At 31.0% G+C, this 12724-nt stretch overlaps 1 protein-coding gene across 1 annotated transcript; it reads left to right on the top strand.

Annotated features, from left to right (window-relative positions):
- The first annotated feature begins 574 nt into the window (after nt 1-574).
- Nucleotides 575-6992, top strand: Tum (tumbleweed). The gene is made up of 13 exons (XM_026636523.2): nt 575-940; nt 1340-1542; nt 1740-1893; nt 2478-2638; nt 2753-2854; nt 3285-3399; nt 3552-3711; nt 3943-4060; nt 4149-4298; nt 4860-5110; nt 5285-5414; nt 6016-6131; nt 6560-6992. Exons 1-13 carry the CDS (start codon nt 829-831, stop codon nt 6591-6593), a joined length of 1806 nt encoding a protein of 601 aa, XP_026492308.1. The 5' UTR covers nt 575-828; the 3' UTR covers nt 6594-6992.
- Nucleotides 6993-12724: the final 5732 nt, after the last annotated feature.

Raw genomic sequence — 12724 nt, 5'->3', positions numbered from 1 at the left:
CACTGAAATTAAATATAGTTTGTGTTATTCATCAGTTTTTTTAATATTCGTTTTGAAACTTCAAGTTATCTGACTGTTCCATAACAATCAGATTAGTAGTTTTCTCGGAAATGAAGAAAAAACAAACTAACAGAATTTACCTTACATATTTAATATGATTTCTTTTTACATTTATATTATCTACTCTATCCGTAAGTACTTGCAGTTTTTATGAATTCATTTTAATAGATGTTGCTTTTTGTCATGATTGTTTTACAATAAATATACATACAAAATTGAATTTATTAGAACTCACAACGCATAGCATACGTTTATTGGACATTTAGATAAATGAAAATAAAATATTTTCGCTGAATATTTCCATAGTCAGTTTTATAATTTAACATTTCAAACAACTCTTCTAATACAAAGTATAAAAATCCAATAATAAGTTTATGTAATATAATTTTAGTCATATTATATTAATCTGTGACCAAAATTTAATTTAAAACAAATGTATTTGTACAATATTCGTTTCATAAGAATCCGAACGCATCATACTTCTAATCTTATACCGCTATACGTGATTGGACAATGAGCGCTGCCGATGTTTCGCATTCTTATTTTAAGTTTTAACTTTGGCATTGACTTTTGATAAAGTTGTCAACCGACAGATGGTCGTTATTTGAAATTTTAGCATCGTCGATTCAATGTCTGAAAACTGTTATGAGAATTTGAAAGTGTAATTAGATAATTCTAATTATAAATGAAAGTGAAATGTGATTAGTGTTTATATCTTAAGAATATTTTGTGTTATTTTGCGACCAAAAGTCAAGATTTATCGATAAAATGAGTACAGACAATTCAGATACGGGTGCAGGCATCGCCCTCTCGTTAGTGGCCCAATTCGACGATATAAATCGCTTAAATAGTGTTTTAAACGATGGAGCTTCGGAAGAATGTAAGTATATGTATAAATATCTATGTTATTGGATAGGTTTAGTTGTAATGTATTGTATATTTAAAAAAGGCGGTATGTGCAAATAAAGCTTCTACCATATCAGCTTATTTCATACCAGTTTTCTAGAGTTGATAAATACTTATAATTTAATGGGGGAAAATATATAATATATTTATTTAAAAAAAAAACGATACGGTTTAATATAAATATTTTTACCCCCCTGTGTGATGTGTGTATCTTTATGATAAAAGGAGATTCAAAGTCATACAAATAATAATTCAATTTTAGTACATTTACCATCTACATATCATTATCATTATATCACTACATATTTGCAGTATTATAAAATAAATCTAAATATTAACAAGTATTTTTTTATATTTTAACCTATTTCTGCAGGTTTCCTGGCATTTGTTAAGCAAATGGAATGGGTTCGCACCCAATGGGCGTCAGCTGAGGCAGAGGCCGCCCGGCTCCAGACCGAACTAGATGAGGCTTTGAGAACATTGGCAAAGTGGGAAGCAAAGTTTGCTCATGTGCGAAAACTCTTGGATGGAGAGAAAAGAGAAAGAAACATAGTCATGAAGAAATATAATGAATTGGTTAGCTTAAGACTGGTTTTCGTCAAACAATTTTTAATTCAACATTCTTATATAAAAAGTATAATCACTAGAATTTTTGTATTTATTCAGAAAGGTATATTGAATTAGACATTCAGTAGTATATCTCTTTTGTCTCAAAATTATAATTTAAGGAGGTAAGTATTCACTCTACATAATTTTGTAATGCTTCATTACAGAGCAAGCTACTCGATATGGCCAGAGACTTGCTGTTCAATGACAATAGAGCTAAGTTGAATAATGAAACACTGCAAAAGCTAGCTTTTCTCAATGGGACTGCACAACAAGATCATAATGCGAAATTGAGTGGAGTCCCAGAGCTTAATTCTACCGGTAATTATCACCATAAAATAAGTTATTGTTATGAGTAATCAATATTTCATAAACAGTATGTTTAAGGTTAAATCTAAGTATATACTTCTAGTTCTAAATATACCATAAATTTATTGAACATAAGATTGATAACATAAATAATGAATTATGTATTAAAATTAGTTCTCAAAGTACAAACTTCCGGATATTTAGCTAATCTAATGATGTTTTTTTTGTAAATATTAAATTGCTGCATTGAATAAATGGTAGGTTTAATGATCAGAATACACTCCACTAGCCAACCTGTGGCAGTAATTTATTTTTAGTAAAAGAAAATTAAATATTAAGTACAGAAAAACATCTTACAATACTCTTATACACAGGTATAACTACATATGTACAATCAAATATATATCAAATGAACTATATAACAATGAAATAAAAATAGTTCTTTAATAATATAGATATGAAGAGTAAAATAAAATAAACGACTTGACTATATTAGCAGTGGCATCCTCTAGCTTGATGTCATTAGCCACTAGCAATATTTTGTATTCATAGAACACAAAACTTGATGCTGCTACAGACTGAATTATGTTTTACAGGTACATTGTTATCAGAGATGTCATACTCTCGCTCTGAAGATGATCTTGACTTATCACTAGCATCAACTCGACGTTCATGGGTACAACGTGGTGGATGGACTGCAAGAGAGAACCCCCCTGCTAATAAGAAACGTCGTTCTTCTACATCATCTGCGACTAAGGTACATCATTAATATTATGATTCCTATTTCTCAAATTCTCTGGACTACCTTGAACTCGCCAGTCATGCTGTATTTGATGTTTGTGTATGTTATATATATATGTTTTTTTCGAAGACGGTTGAGCTGCAAGGTGGTAAGGTGCTGGCCACCGCCACGACTACCTTGACGCTTGAGCGTGCTCCCACTACACACGACCTCAAGCCGCCGCAGAACTTCGTAAGTAGAATACTCAGATAATTACTGATAAGTATATATTCATGACTTGGATCAATTTCAAATGTACTTAGTGGTAGGGTTTTGAACACCCAATCTGGGTAGGTACCATCATACATCACATATGCACTACCACTGAGCAACACTTCTCAGTATTATTGCGTCTTGATTTGATTTGAGTAATGGTTAATATTTTTTATAGTGTCAACCATTTACCAGTTCATATCATATTTAAATTAAAAAAAACTAGATTAAGATTCTGTAGTTCAGATAAAACTGAAATAGAAACTAGAAAGTATATACTAACTTCACAATAAATTATTAATGGTAATAAAACACTGCTTTTATGAAAAGATACTATTAACTGCTATTAGTTAGGTACTAACTTCTTATATAATGTAAGGTCAGCGTAATATTATTGGAATATTTCCAGCAACCAATATCAGAAAGTAGCGATGAGGGTCCCCCAGCTCGAAAATCAGCTACTCGTCTCTCCGGTCGCAGTGTACCCAAACAAGAGTGTATGCCTACAGCCCCACCGATAAGTGGTAAATATTTAATTAAGAGATCTTATAAAATATAATCTCATACATTATAGTTCAACTAGATCAAAAGATTTGTTATTTTAGAGTACTGAGTATGTTACCATAGAGGACTGTCAGTAAATTATCTTTAAAAGAAATATTAAATCTTTTTTTAGAATCTGAAAGTGCACCAGACACCCCCCGGGCACCGCCGCAGCGCACACCTTCAGTAGTATCAGCTGCCTATGGTGGTTCCCCTCGGGTGAGACCGAGGCAGCACAATTTCGTCGCAAAGAACTTTTATAAGCGGGAAACTTGTGGACCTTGTGGGAAAACGTAAGACAATTTTCTTTCATTATTCTTATCTTTGTGAAATATTTTATTTAATTATATCTTATATGCTATAGTCCGTTTCAACCACAAGAGAACCAAAAGCCAAATTAACAACATTTGACATAAAATTGACACAAAATTGACACTATACCATAATCGAGAACTTGAATAATCTTTGATATGAATTACTGATTTGCATAAAATGGAAATTGTTAAAATATTACTCATGTACAGAATCAAGTTCGCGAAGGTCGGCGTGAAGTGCGAGCAGTGCCGTGCGCAGGCGCATCCCGAGTGTCGCTCGCTGCTGCCGCTGCCCTGCGTGCCGCCCGGCCGAGCGCACAGCGCGCAGGTGCTTATCTTACACCCGCTCGTAGCAATTCATTGATCACTAATTAAATATTACCTTTGGAAACTAATTGTTTTAATTTAATTAATAGGAGGGCAGTATAGCCGACTTCGCTCCGTCTACACCGCCCATGGTGCCTGCGCTGTTGGTACACTGCATCAACGAGGTGGAGAAGAGAGGTTTAAACGAGCGGGGCATATACCGCATAAGTGCGGTGGATAAAGATGTTAAACGATTAAAGGTATTAGATCATTTGAAACAGTAAAAGTTTCTTCTACTCTTTGTAACCTATCTTTTGTAACGGTAGTATGTAACGTTAGTCTATTGGTTAGATAAAAGAGTGCAGATTCCGAGGTAAGGCCGATAAAAAAAGTCTTTGGGGCTTGCAGTCGAAAAATCCTCAGTAACAGGCTTCTTATTGTTGGCCAGATAACCAGCAGCTGAGAAGTTCCTTTCGGATTCAACGCTTGTTAGAACCACCAATCTCAGGCAGTTATCCACGAAGTGTAAAAGTTCGGCTTTTGACCCCCCCGGACTCATATAAATTTGAATTCGAACTTGAATAAGACGTTTTTATGGTAGAGTGCAATCTCATTAAACTCGCGACATCTCGCCCTATTTTCGTCCGAGATAAATCTCCCTAAAAAAGGCTTACGTAGTTAACTGATCTCACTTGAGTTTTGCCATCCCCGAAATCGGTCAGGACGAGATCAAGAGATAAAATAGATTTTCTTAATAAAGGATAACTTTGATTGTGATAAAGATAATTCATTAAAAGTAACAACACCTTACTGTCTAATAGGAACGCTTCCTGCGCGGTTGCGGGTCACCCCAACTGTCAACCGAAGACATCCATATAGTCTGCGGATGCATTAAGGACTTTTTAAGATCACTACGAGAGCCTCTTGTGTCAAGTGCCCTCTGGAGTGACTTCATGGATGCCGCTAAGCTATCAGAACCTACAGATGCAACTGCATCAGTCGTACAGGCGGTGAGCCAACTACCTCAACCCAATCGGGACACATTGGCTTTCTTAGTGCTACATTTGCAAAAGTAAGTTTTGAAAATAATTCTCTCTTTTTTAAATCTTCTATTAAGACCACAAGAAATTTTAAATCATTATCAATATCTTTGTACTATTAAACTTATATACCCTTCGTGAAAATCAATGAATGAATGAATCTTTTTTATTGTCTACATTGTAATTGTAAACCTATTAATCTTCAGGGTAGCCGAAAGTCCTGATTGCGAAATGGGTATAGACAACTTGGCGAAGATCTTTGGCCCGACGGTTGTCGGCTACGGGATGATGACTCAGGCTGCAGAGATGTATACAGCCACTACGCAAATGGTTAACGTGAGTAGACTGATTACTGCTAAGAAATGTGTTATGAGTTTCGCTATTAATCGATAAATCGAAAGATCCGGTAGCATTATTAATTCCAGTTATGAAAACATTTTTTTTAGATTTTTTAAGTTTATATATTTTATTCTGAAATGACGATTATCTATGGTCATAGACACGATGCTCGCGATGTACTTCCGACTGAGTAGAATACAGCGACATTTGGGCATGCACAAGGAGGTTAATGTTTGACAAGCACTGGCTGTAAAAATAAAAAAATGTAAATGTTCTTTATTCAAGCAGGCATATAAAATAACTTTTGAATTGTCATATTAGAGTGTTGAATTCAATGTAAAGCTACCATTGGTTCAAAAAGTACATAGTATCAAAAAGATCTGACAATTAGTAGATACTTTATTTCATTATTTAAATTACAGAGTATGTCAGTAAAGTACAATTAAATGTTCTATATTATTATGAATATAATCTTGTGCCTTATTTATCTATGTATTTTTGACATGAACTTTAAAATGTTTAATAGGCCTAGTTGAAAATAACCGTGGAATCTAATTATGGTAACAAGTTGTATTATTATGTCGTCGTGCGCGCGCAGGTGATGCAGCTGCTGCTGCGGCTGCCTGGCGACTACTGGGCGCAGTGGGCGTGCGCGCCCGCGTCGCCGCCCCCCGCGCGCCCGCGAGGCTTCTTCTTCTCGCCGCACGACACCGGGTGCGTCCGCCGACTTGTTACTATCTCGTTTCGAATATACACGAATGGAAAAGTTTATCCCAGAGGTTGACAATCGTGGTATATAAAATTTAAAGATTTGTAGTCGGCTTTCAAGGGTCCTCCAGTGTCTGAATAATTTTTCAAACAGACTTTTGACAAATGTATGACTAAAAATGAGTCATCGGTCTCAATTTTGTTACAATGAGAACATTTGTTTTTGTAATTGCGATCAGTTAAAATCATATAAAGATCTGCTAAACGATGATGATGTTATTAAGAATAAAAATAATTTGATTGTTCAGGATCAACATTTTATTACCCTTATTATATATATTAACTAAGTATTATTTTCAAAAGTATTTTTATTTCGCATCCGCTAAAGACTAAAATTATGTCGTGTTTATTTAACTGTTAATTTTTCTTTTCAGTATTTCGAGGAAGAAGAGAAACTACTTCCAGTGACATAGGAAATATTTTTTAATTATTAATAGCATAAGAAAGTTTCAATTTAGTTTGTTCATTTAAGGAACAGTTATGTTAACCATTGTATTTTATCGTGCTCTAATTTATATATTAAATTATATATACTTTAGTACTGTTGCTTATATATTTATAAAAAAATAAAGGAACGTTAAGAATTTTCTTAGTATAAATATAGTAACTACTTTTGATAAAATAAATTTAGGACACGTTTTTTTTAAACTATAATATGGCTAAGGTCTAATGTAGCAACTTTTCTAAGTTACATATCTTGGTAATAAAAAATGAACTAAACTATAATTTATATTTAGAATTGGATATCTAACGATTTATGTATATAGGTCTCAAAAGCACTTGATACAATAATATTACAAGTTTCAATTTTAAAATCCTACGTTTTACTATTGCAATATTACGCCAACTTCGTAAGCTAAGTTGGCCGGTCAGAAACTAGTTGCAGGTGGATGTGCAGATATTATCATTGGGAATAAATCCGGGGAGTGGTAAATTATTGTTAATTTTTACTGTTCTACAACTTTTTGGAGCGAAAACCATACATCGACAAACAGGCAGTAGGCGTGTACAAGGCTAATTAAATAAAAATTGCGTAGTTTTCATTAACGTTCAAAAACTGAATATTACTAATATTTTATTAGTACAATATTGATATCTTGTCTCTACTTTTCCATAGTATCTAATTCGTAGAGTTACTTTTAAATTTCATGGTCATACTAAATTTTTAAATAAAATTGAAAAAAAAAAATACAAGTCATACTTAAGCCCTTTATTACAGTCTGTTAATAAATTACAAAACCTTCGACGCAGTCTTTCAGTATGAACTTCGATCGGAATGTTTTAACAAAAACTATATATTCTTAAATTAATGCTTATTTGTATCTGTTCGGTTACTTAAATGATGTTAAAATATTCTAATTTCATATACTAGGATATCATGCATATTATGTTTAATTTTCTCCTTTTCGAGCAGTACTTAATTTTGTTTTTGTTTTATATTAGTTGTGTATTTAGTTCTAAGTAATTTAGTTAATATTATCTGTTGTAGACCTTATTATTACTAGCATTAAGTTCATTATACGTTTCTGCTTTTTTAGTTATCCTATTCAATTTTATATATTGACATTGTAACTAGGGTCGAAGAGATTAATAAATAATCGAGGCACTATTCATTTCTCTTTGAGTTAGTTCGTTATATTTATTACACCAATGTATTTTCTTTAAGCTATCGCGATTATTCTTTACAAAAACCTTTAAAAATGATTTAAATTTATGTCAGTCGTTCTAATTTTCGATTATTATACGAAATATATTTCAAACAAATTTAAACATTTATACATTAATAATATAAAAATAGCATAACAACTAATAATTTTCTATATTAGTAACCCTAGCTACGATGTCACTGTCAAATTATAGTAATCCATACTTTAAATTATATTGATATATTCGGATTTTAATCACGATCGTACTTATATTATTTTGTAAGGCGACAAAAGGTTACGATTGATGTTAAAACCCAAATATAGTATGTATGTATACATAGCTAAAGTTTAAAATGTACAAGTATAATAATTATTTTCCGTTGTCGTGACGTCAAGCCACCGCCTAAGACGGTTATTTAGAAGTTTTATTTTTTTTTGCCCGCCGCACTTTCTTTTGCTTCAATTAAATTTTAATTATGTCTTTATCGAAATTGATACATTTAAAATTGTAAATGACATTTTCGGATTTGTAAATTTTATCAAAATTATTTTTTTTCAGTGCGTTCGGGTTTCTTTTGTAAATATATTAGTTGTACTTAATGTCACCCCATATCTTCAAATTAACATTGATTCGTGTGACTTTTATTATTGTGTAGTAGAAATCTTTTTTAAATGTAAACATTAAACATTAAAAATGTTACGTTCTTAAAAGTAGTACCATAATAACTTTTTTTTAATAAATAAAGTTGTGTGGACAATATAAAAAATACAGAAATATTAAAAAAAAAAAAAAAGGTTTCAATTTGTATCGATTCAAAATTTATGTTCCGATATAGATATTGTAAAATGTATTTCATTTAATTAGTATATAGATATTTTAGTTAGTAATTAAGTATCCATTCTTGCATAAAAACTCTTTTGGATACATTTAGTATGTCACAATTGCCTAGTCAATGGACTAGTTTCATTTGTGTATTTGTTTTCGTGTTTACTTTTGGTATATATTTAGTTAGAAATTACATTGACGTATTTACATATTGACAAGTTTTTTTTTTTTTGTAGAAATAAATAAAAATCATGTAAAAACCCAAAACGCTTTTTTCCTTTATGTATATATTATGTTTATCTATAAATAACAAATAGTAGATTGATGTGTTCAAATGCTGTCTAACCGTCTGTATTTCCGCTTACTTTTTCAAAACAACGCAATCGATTTTGATACAGTTTTCACTAGTAGAAAGAGCAGTTAACGAGGAAGGTTCGTATGTATAATTTGTAAATATATTGTATAAAAATGTTATCCTATACTTGTATTGGTAATACTGCCTAAACTTTGGGAATACTGTAAAACAATTTAGTAAATAATTGTAGGTTTTAAAAGGGTCTACAGACAAATCCGTCACACCATTTGTCTTTCTTCTACTTGTAATTACTAATTTTATCTGTTACAGTTTAGTAAATATCTACGGGTTACTTGAGAAGCAATTTTCTCTAATACATTGGTAATCCTTATTCAGTATCAATATTTTTATATAGAATAAAATTTTCTGTTACACTTCGTCATTTGAATGACTACTTTAGAAGATATCGCCGATTCCAAATTACGTGCAACCAAAGCGAACGTTCCCTGCGGAACGGGTGAACTCCTTTTCGAACGTATAGCTAGCTGCTACAATACGATTTTGACTTTAGCAGTTAAAATGACCGAAATTTAATCTAATCTTGATGTGTGTTTCATAATAAAATTACGATTCAAGCCAATGTTTATATTATTTGTGTATGACCTGCATTTAGGGAATATCGCAGTTAGGTCTAAATCGTAAACCTATGACCTTGGAGTTCCGGCTGGCTTCATACCAAATTTCATCAAATTCGGTTCAGTGATTTTGCTGTGAAAGAGGAACAGATAGATATACAGAATTATATTATTATACATAAGTAAATAAACGTTTCAGAGTTTAGAGTAAATAAACGCATTTCTTCTATTACTAAATTGTAACCGTGAGCAGCAGCGGTGGGCCGCTAGCTCTTCAATAGTATAACTGAGATAGATTGTGAAAAAAGGAATCCCGTTACATATTTTATTTTTCTGTTTATGCGCAAAATAGTTGCCAGGTCATAAAAAGTAAATGCTAGTAAATTAAACTAGTCATCTTACTTCTAAAGATAGACGAGCTTCATGCAATAAAACCTTTTTAAAAACATTGATTTAAGTTTTAAATATTCGGCATTTCTTAGGACATTCTGTAATCGCCTCGCAACAGTTAGTTTAATTTATACGAATATACCTAATGGAGGTTAAATTTGATTGGTTGGGAGTAATATCTGGAACTAACAATTCAATGCTAAAATTTTTATTTACAAAGCTACAATAAGTGCTTAAGCGCTATAGGAAATAAATTATATTAATAGCATATCATTTATATTTATGTCATTAATCTTTATTAATAAATTGCACTCGTTTGAATGCGGGGCGGGTCGCTAAAAAAGGCGGACATGACTGCTAAACCTGACAACCCTATAACCAATTACAAACATAACAATACAGTTAGGGTCTTCGTTTATTTATTTAGATTAAAACTATATCACATTATAAACAGGTAGAAATAAAATTGAGAAAATTATTCTTGGAAAGATTTCTTTAGTTTCCGTCTTATAAATAATTATGAATTCTCGAGCATTCTGGATGAAATAGTAAATATTCATATAGGGAAAATAATATTTTAATATTAAACTTGTGAACAGTACAGGGGGTTAAATAAAACAATTCTTATAGTGAAAATGCTTTATGAAAACAAATGAGATTTTTCACATCACAGTTATTTATTATATAGAGAAATAAATATAATCAAATATTGAGCAAATTAAAATGTCAATGTTTTAAACCATTATAAAATTAGCGAATACATACATATTACAAAGAATATCATTTCTTAAAGATATTATCCATAACTTTCTTTAAACGATAAAACTGTACGTTGATTGTTATAAAATATTATTCTTTATATATTAGCCTTATAACATGGAATCGTGGTTAAAATTAAGGAAGCATTGTGGTGGATTATTGCGATAAATATACCCACACGTTCTGAACAGAATGGAAAATACTTCAAAAGTAAATAGTGTTATATCTCATATGCGATTTAAATGAGAGAAATAAGGCTGATGTGTTCCGCGCCTTATTTAATTTTGTTATGATTTTAAACAAAATAAAATTTCGTTTAAGAAAACCTTATTAGCAAAATATAGGAAGATATAATATCCCATAACAATAATCATACAAATACCAGTATAAGTATTTATTTTGAGATTTATTAAGTAATATCATGGTATAGGAAATGTATGTTCTATTTTAATAAAATGTGTACAAATATAATGAAAGAGAAATATTACATCAGATGCAAATAAAATCGTTGCCCACATTTGAAAAATTCGTCGTTCGATTTCGACCTTTGTCCTTCAGCAAACAAACTAAACGTACCTCCGAATTAGTCGCCAGCTTAGCTTACACAAACAGACTGCAGTAACTGTCATATAGAAATCTGTGATATTTTTATTACTATATAAATTTAACTAAATGATCAACATATTGCCTGTTTAACCATTACATAATATCTTTTGAAAACAAATCTAAACACGCTTTGTCTATTATTTGTACAAATTTTATTAAAATCGGATACGTAAATATAATAAGCTTAAAAATTAAATGACTACAAAAAAAATATAAGTAACCGGAAAACATCTTAACAATTCATTCATTCAAAATAGATAAACGATCTCTACTCGCAGTATTGATATTATTGGTCGGCGCTGGAAAACGGACCGCACACGATTGGTAGATTTAAATCAATTATTACTGTTTCGAGCCAACGATTGATTCATACAATCGGTCATTTTTCAACCAATATATTGTTGCACGTACGAAAAATGTTTAAGATGTTTGCCAGTATCATTACAAATATATGTCTATATAAATATGTTCACAGCAATATACAAAATATTCTAAATAGGTGCTTCAATTTTCATCTAACACAAATAGGATTCTTTGGTGTTATTATAAACATAACGACTAGTTTCTTAACTATAAATGAATACACACGAAATTATACACACGTACCAAGACATAAGGTATAAATTCCACTGACTTTCATAACAATTGTTTCGAAAAGAACTCTTAATCGTGTCCCGTGAACGTATGAACTAAATTATTAATATAAAATATAGGAACATTAATAATTTCCTTCATAATAACTTGACAGACTATTTATATCTATGTAGAGTTTATACTCTGTGGTATAGTGAAGCTGCAACACAAACCACTTGTCAATATCGTATGTATTACATTAATCTTATATTAATAATATTGACTTTAGGTTACGTTTTTTATAACTACTATAATATTCTAAACTAAACCCTGATAACAAAAGAAAATCCCAAGTTATTTTGTATAAAAACTACTTTTATTCTTTACTGAAAGCACAAATCTACCCTTATATTTATGTATTATACTTAATATGATGAATAAATGCACTATTTATGTTATGAAGTGCAATGTTGTCTATGTTACATAATTTATTTTACAAATACCATTTATATACAATTAGCCGGAAATCATTTTATAATAAAATATTTGATTAACAAACAATTATTTCGGTTAGGTTTGATCATATAAACTTTAATATTCAGTACATTTGCAGGAGGAGTACAGGTACAGCCTATACGAAGGGAGTGTTTTTCAAACGATCATCTGAATAGTTTTTACACGGTTTTTGTGGGAGATTAGGGTTAATCCAAAAAATATATTCGTAATCCTATTACAGATTATAAATTATAATTTCAAATTAAATACATCTTAAATGCAATTATGTAAATAGTTTTTTTTTTTTTAAATAT

Source organism: Vanessa tameamea, chromosome 13 (assembly GCF_037043105.1).
Source record: "Vanessa tameamea isolate UH-Manoa-2023 chromosome 13, ilVanTame1 primary haplotype, whole genome shotgun sequence".
Lineage (NCBI taxonomy): Eukaryota > Metazoa > Arthropoda > Insecta > Lepidoptera > Nymphalidae > Vanessa > Vanessa tameamea.
Note: the sequence above shows the minus strand (reverse complement) of the source record. Positions and strands in the feature narration are given on the sequence as shown.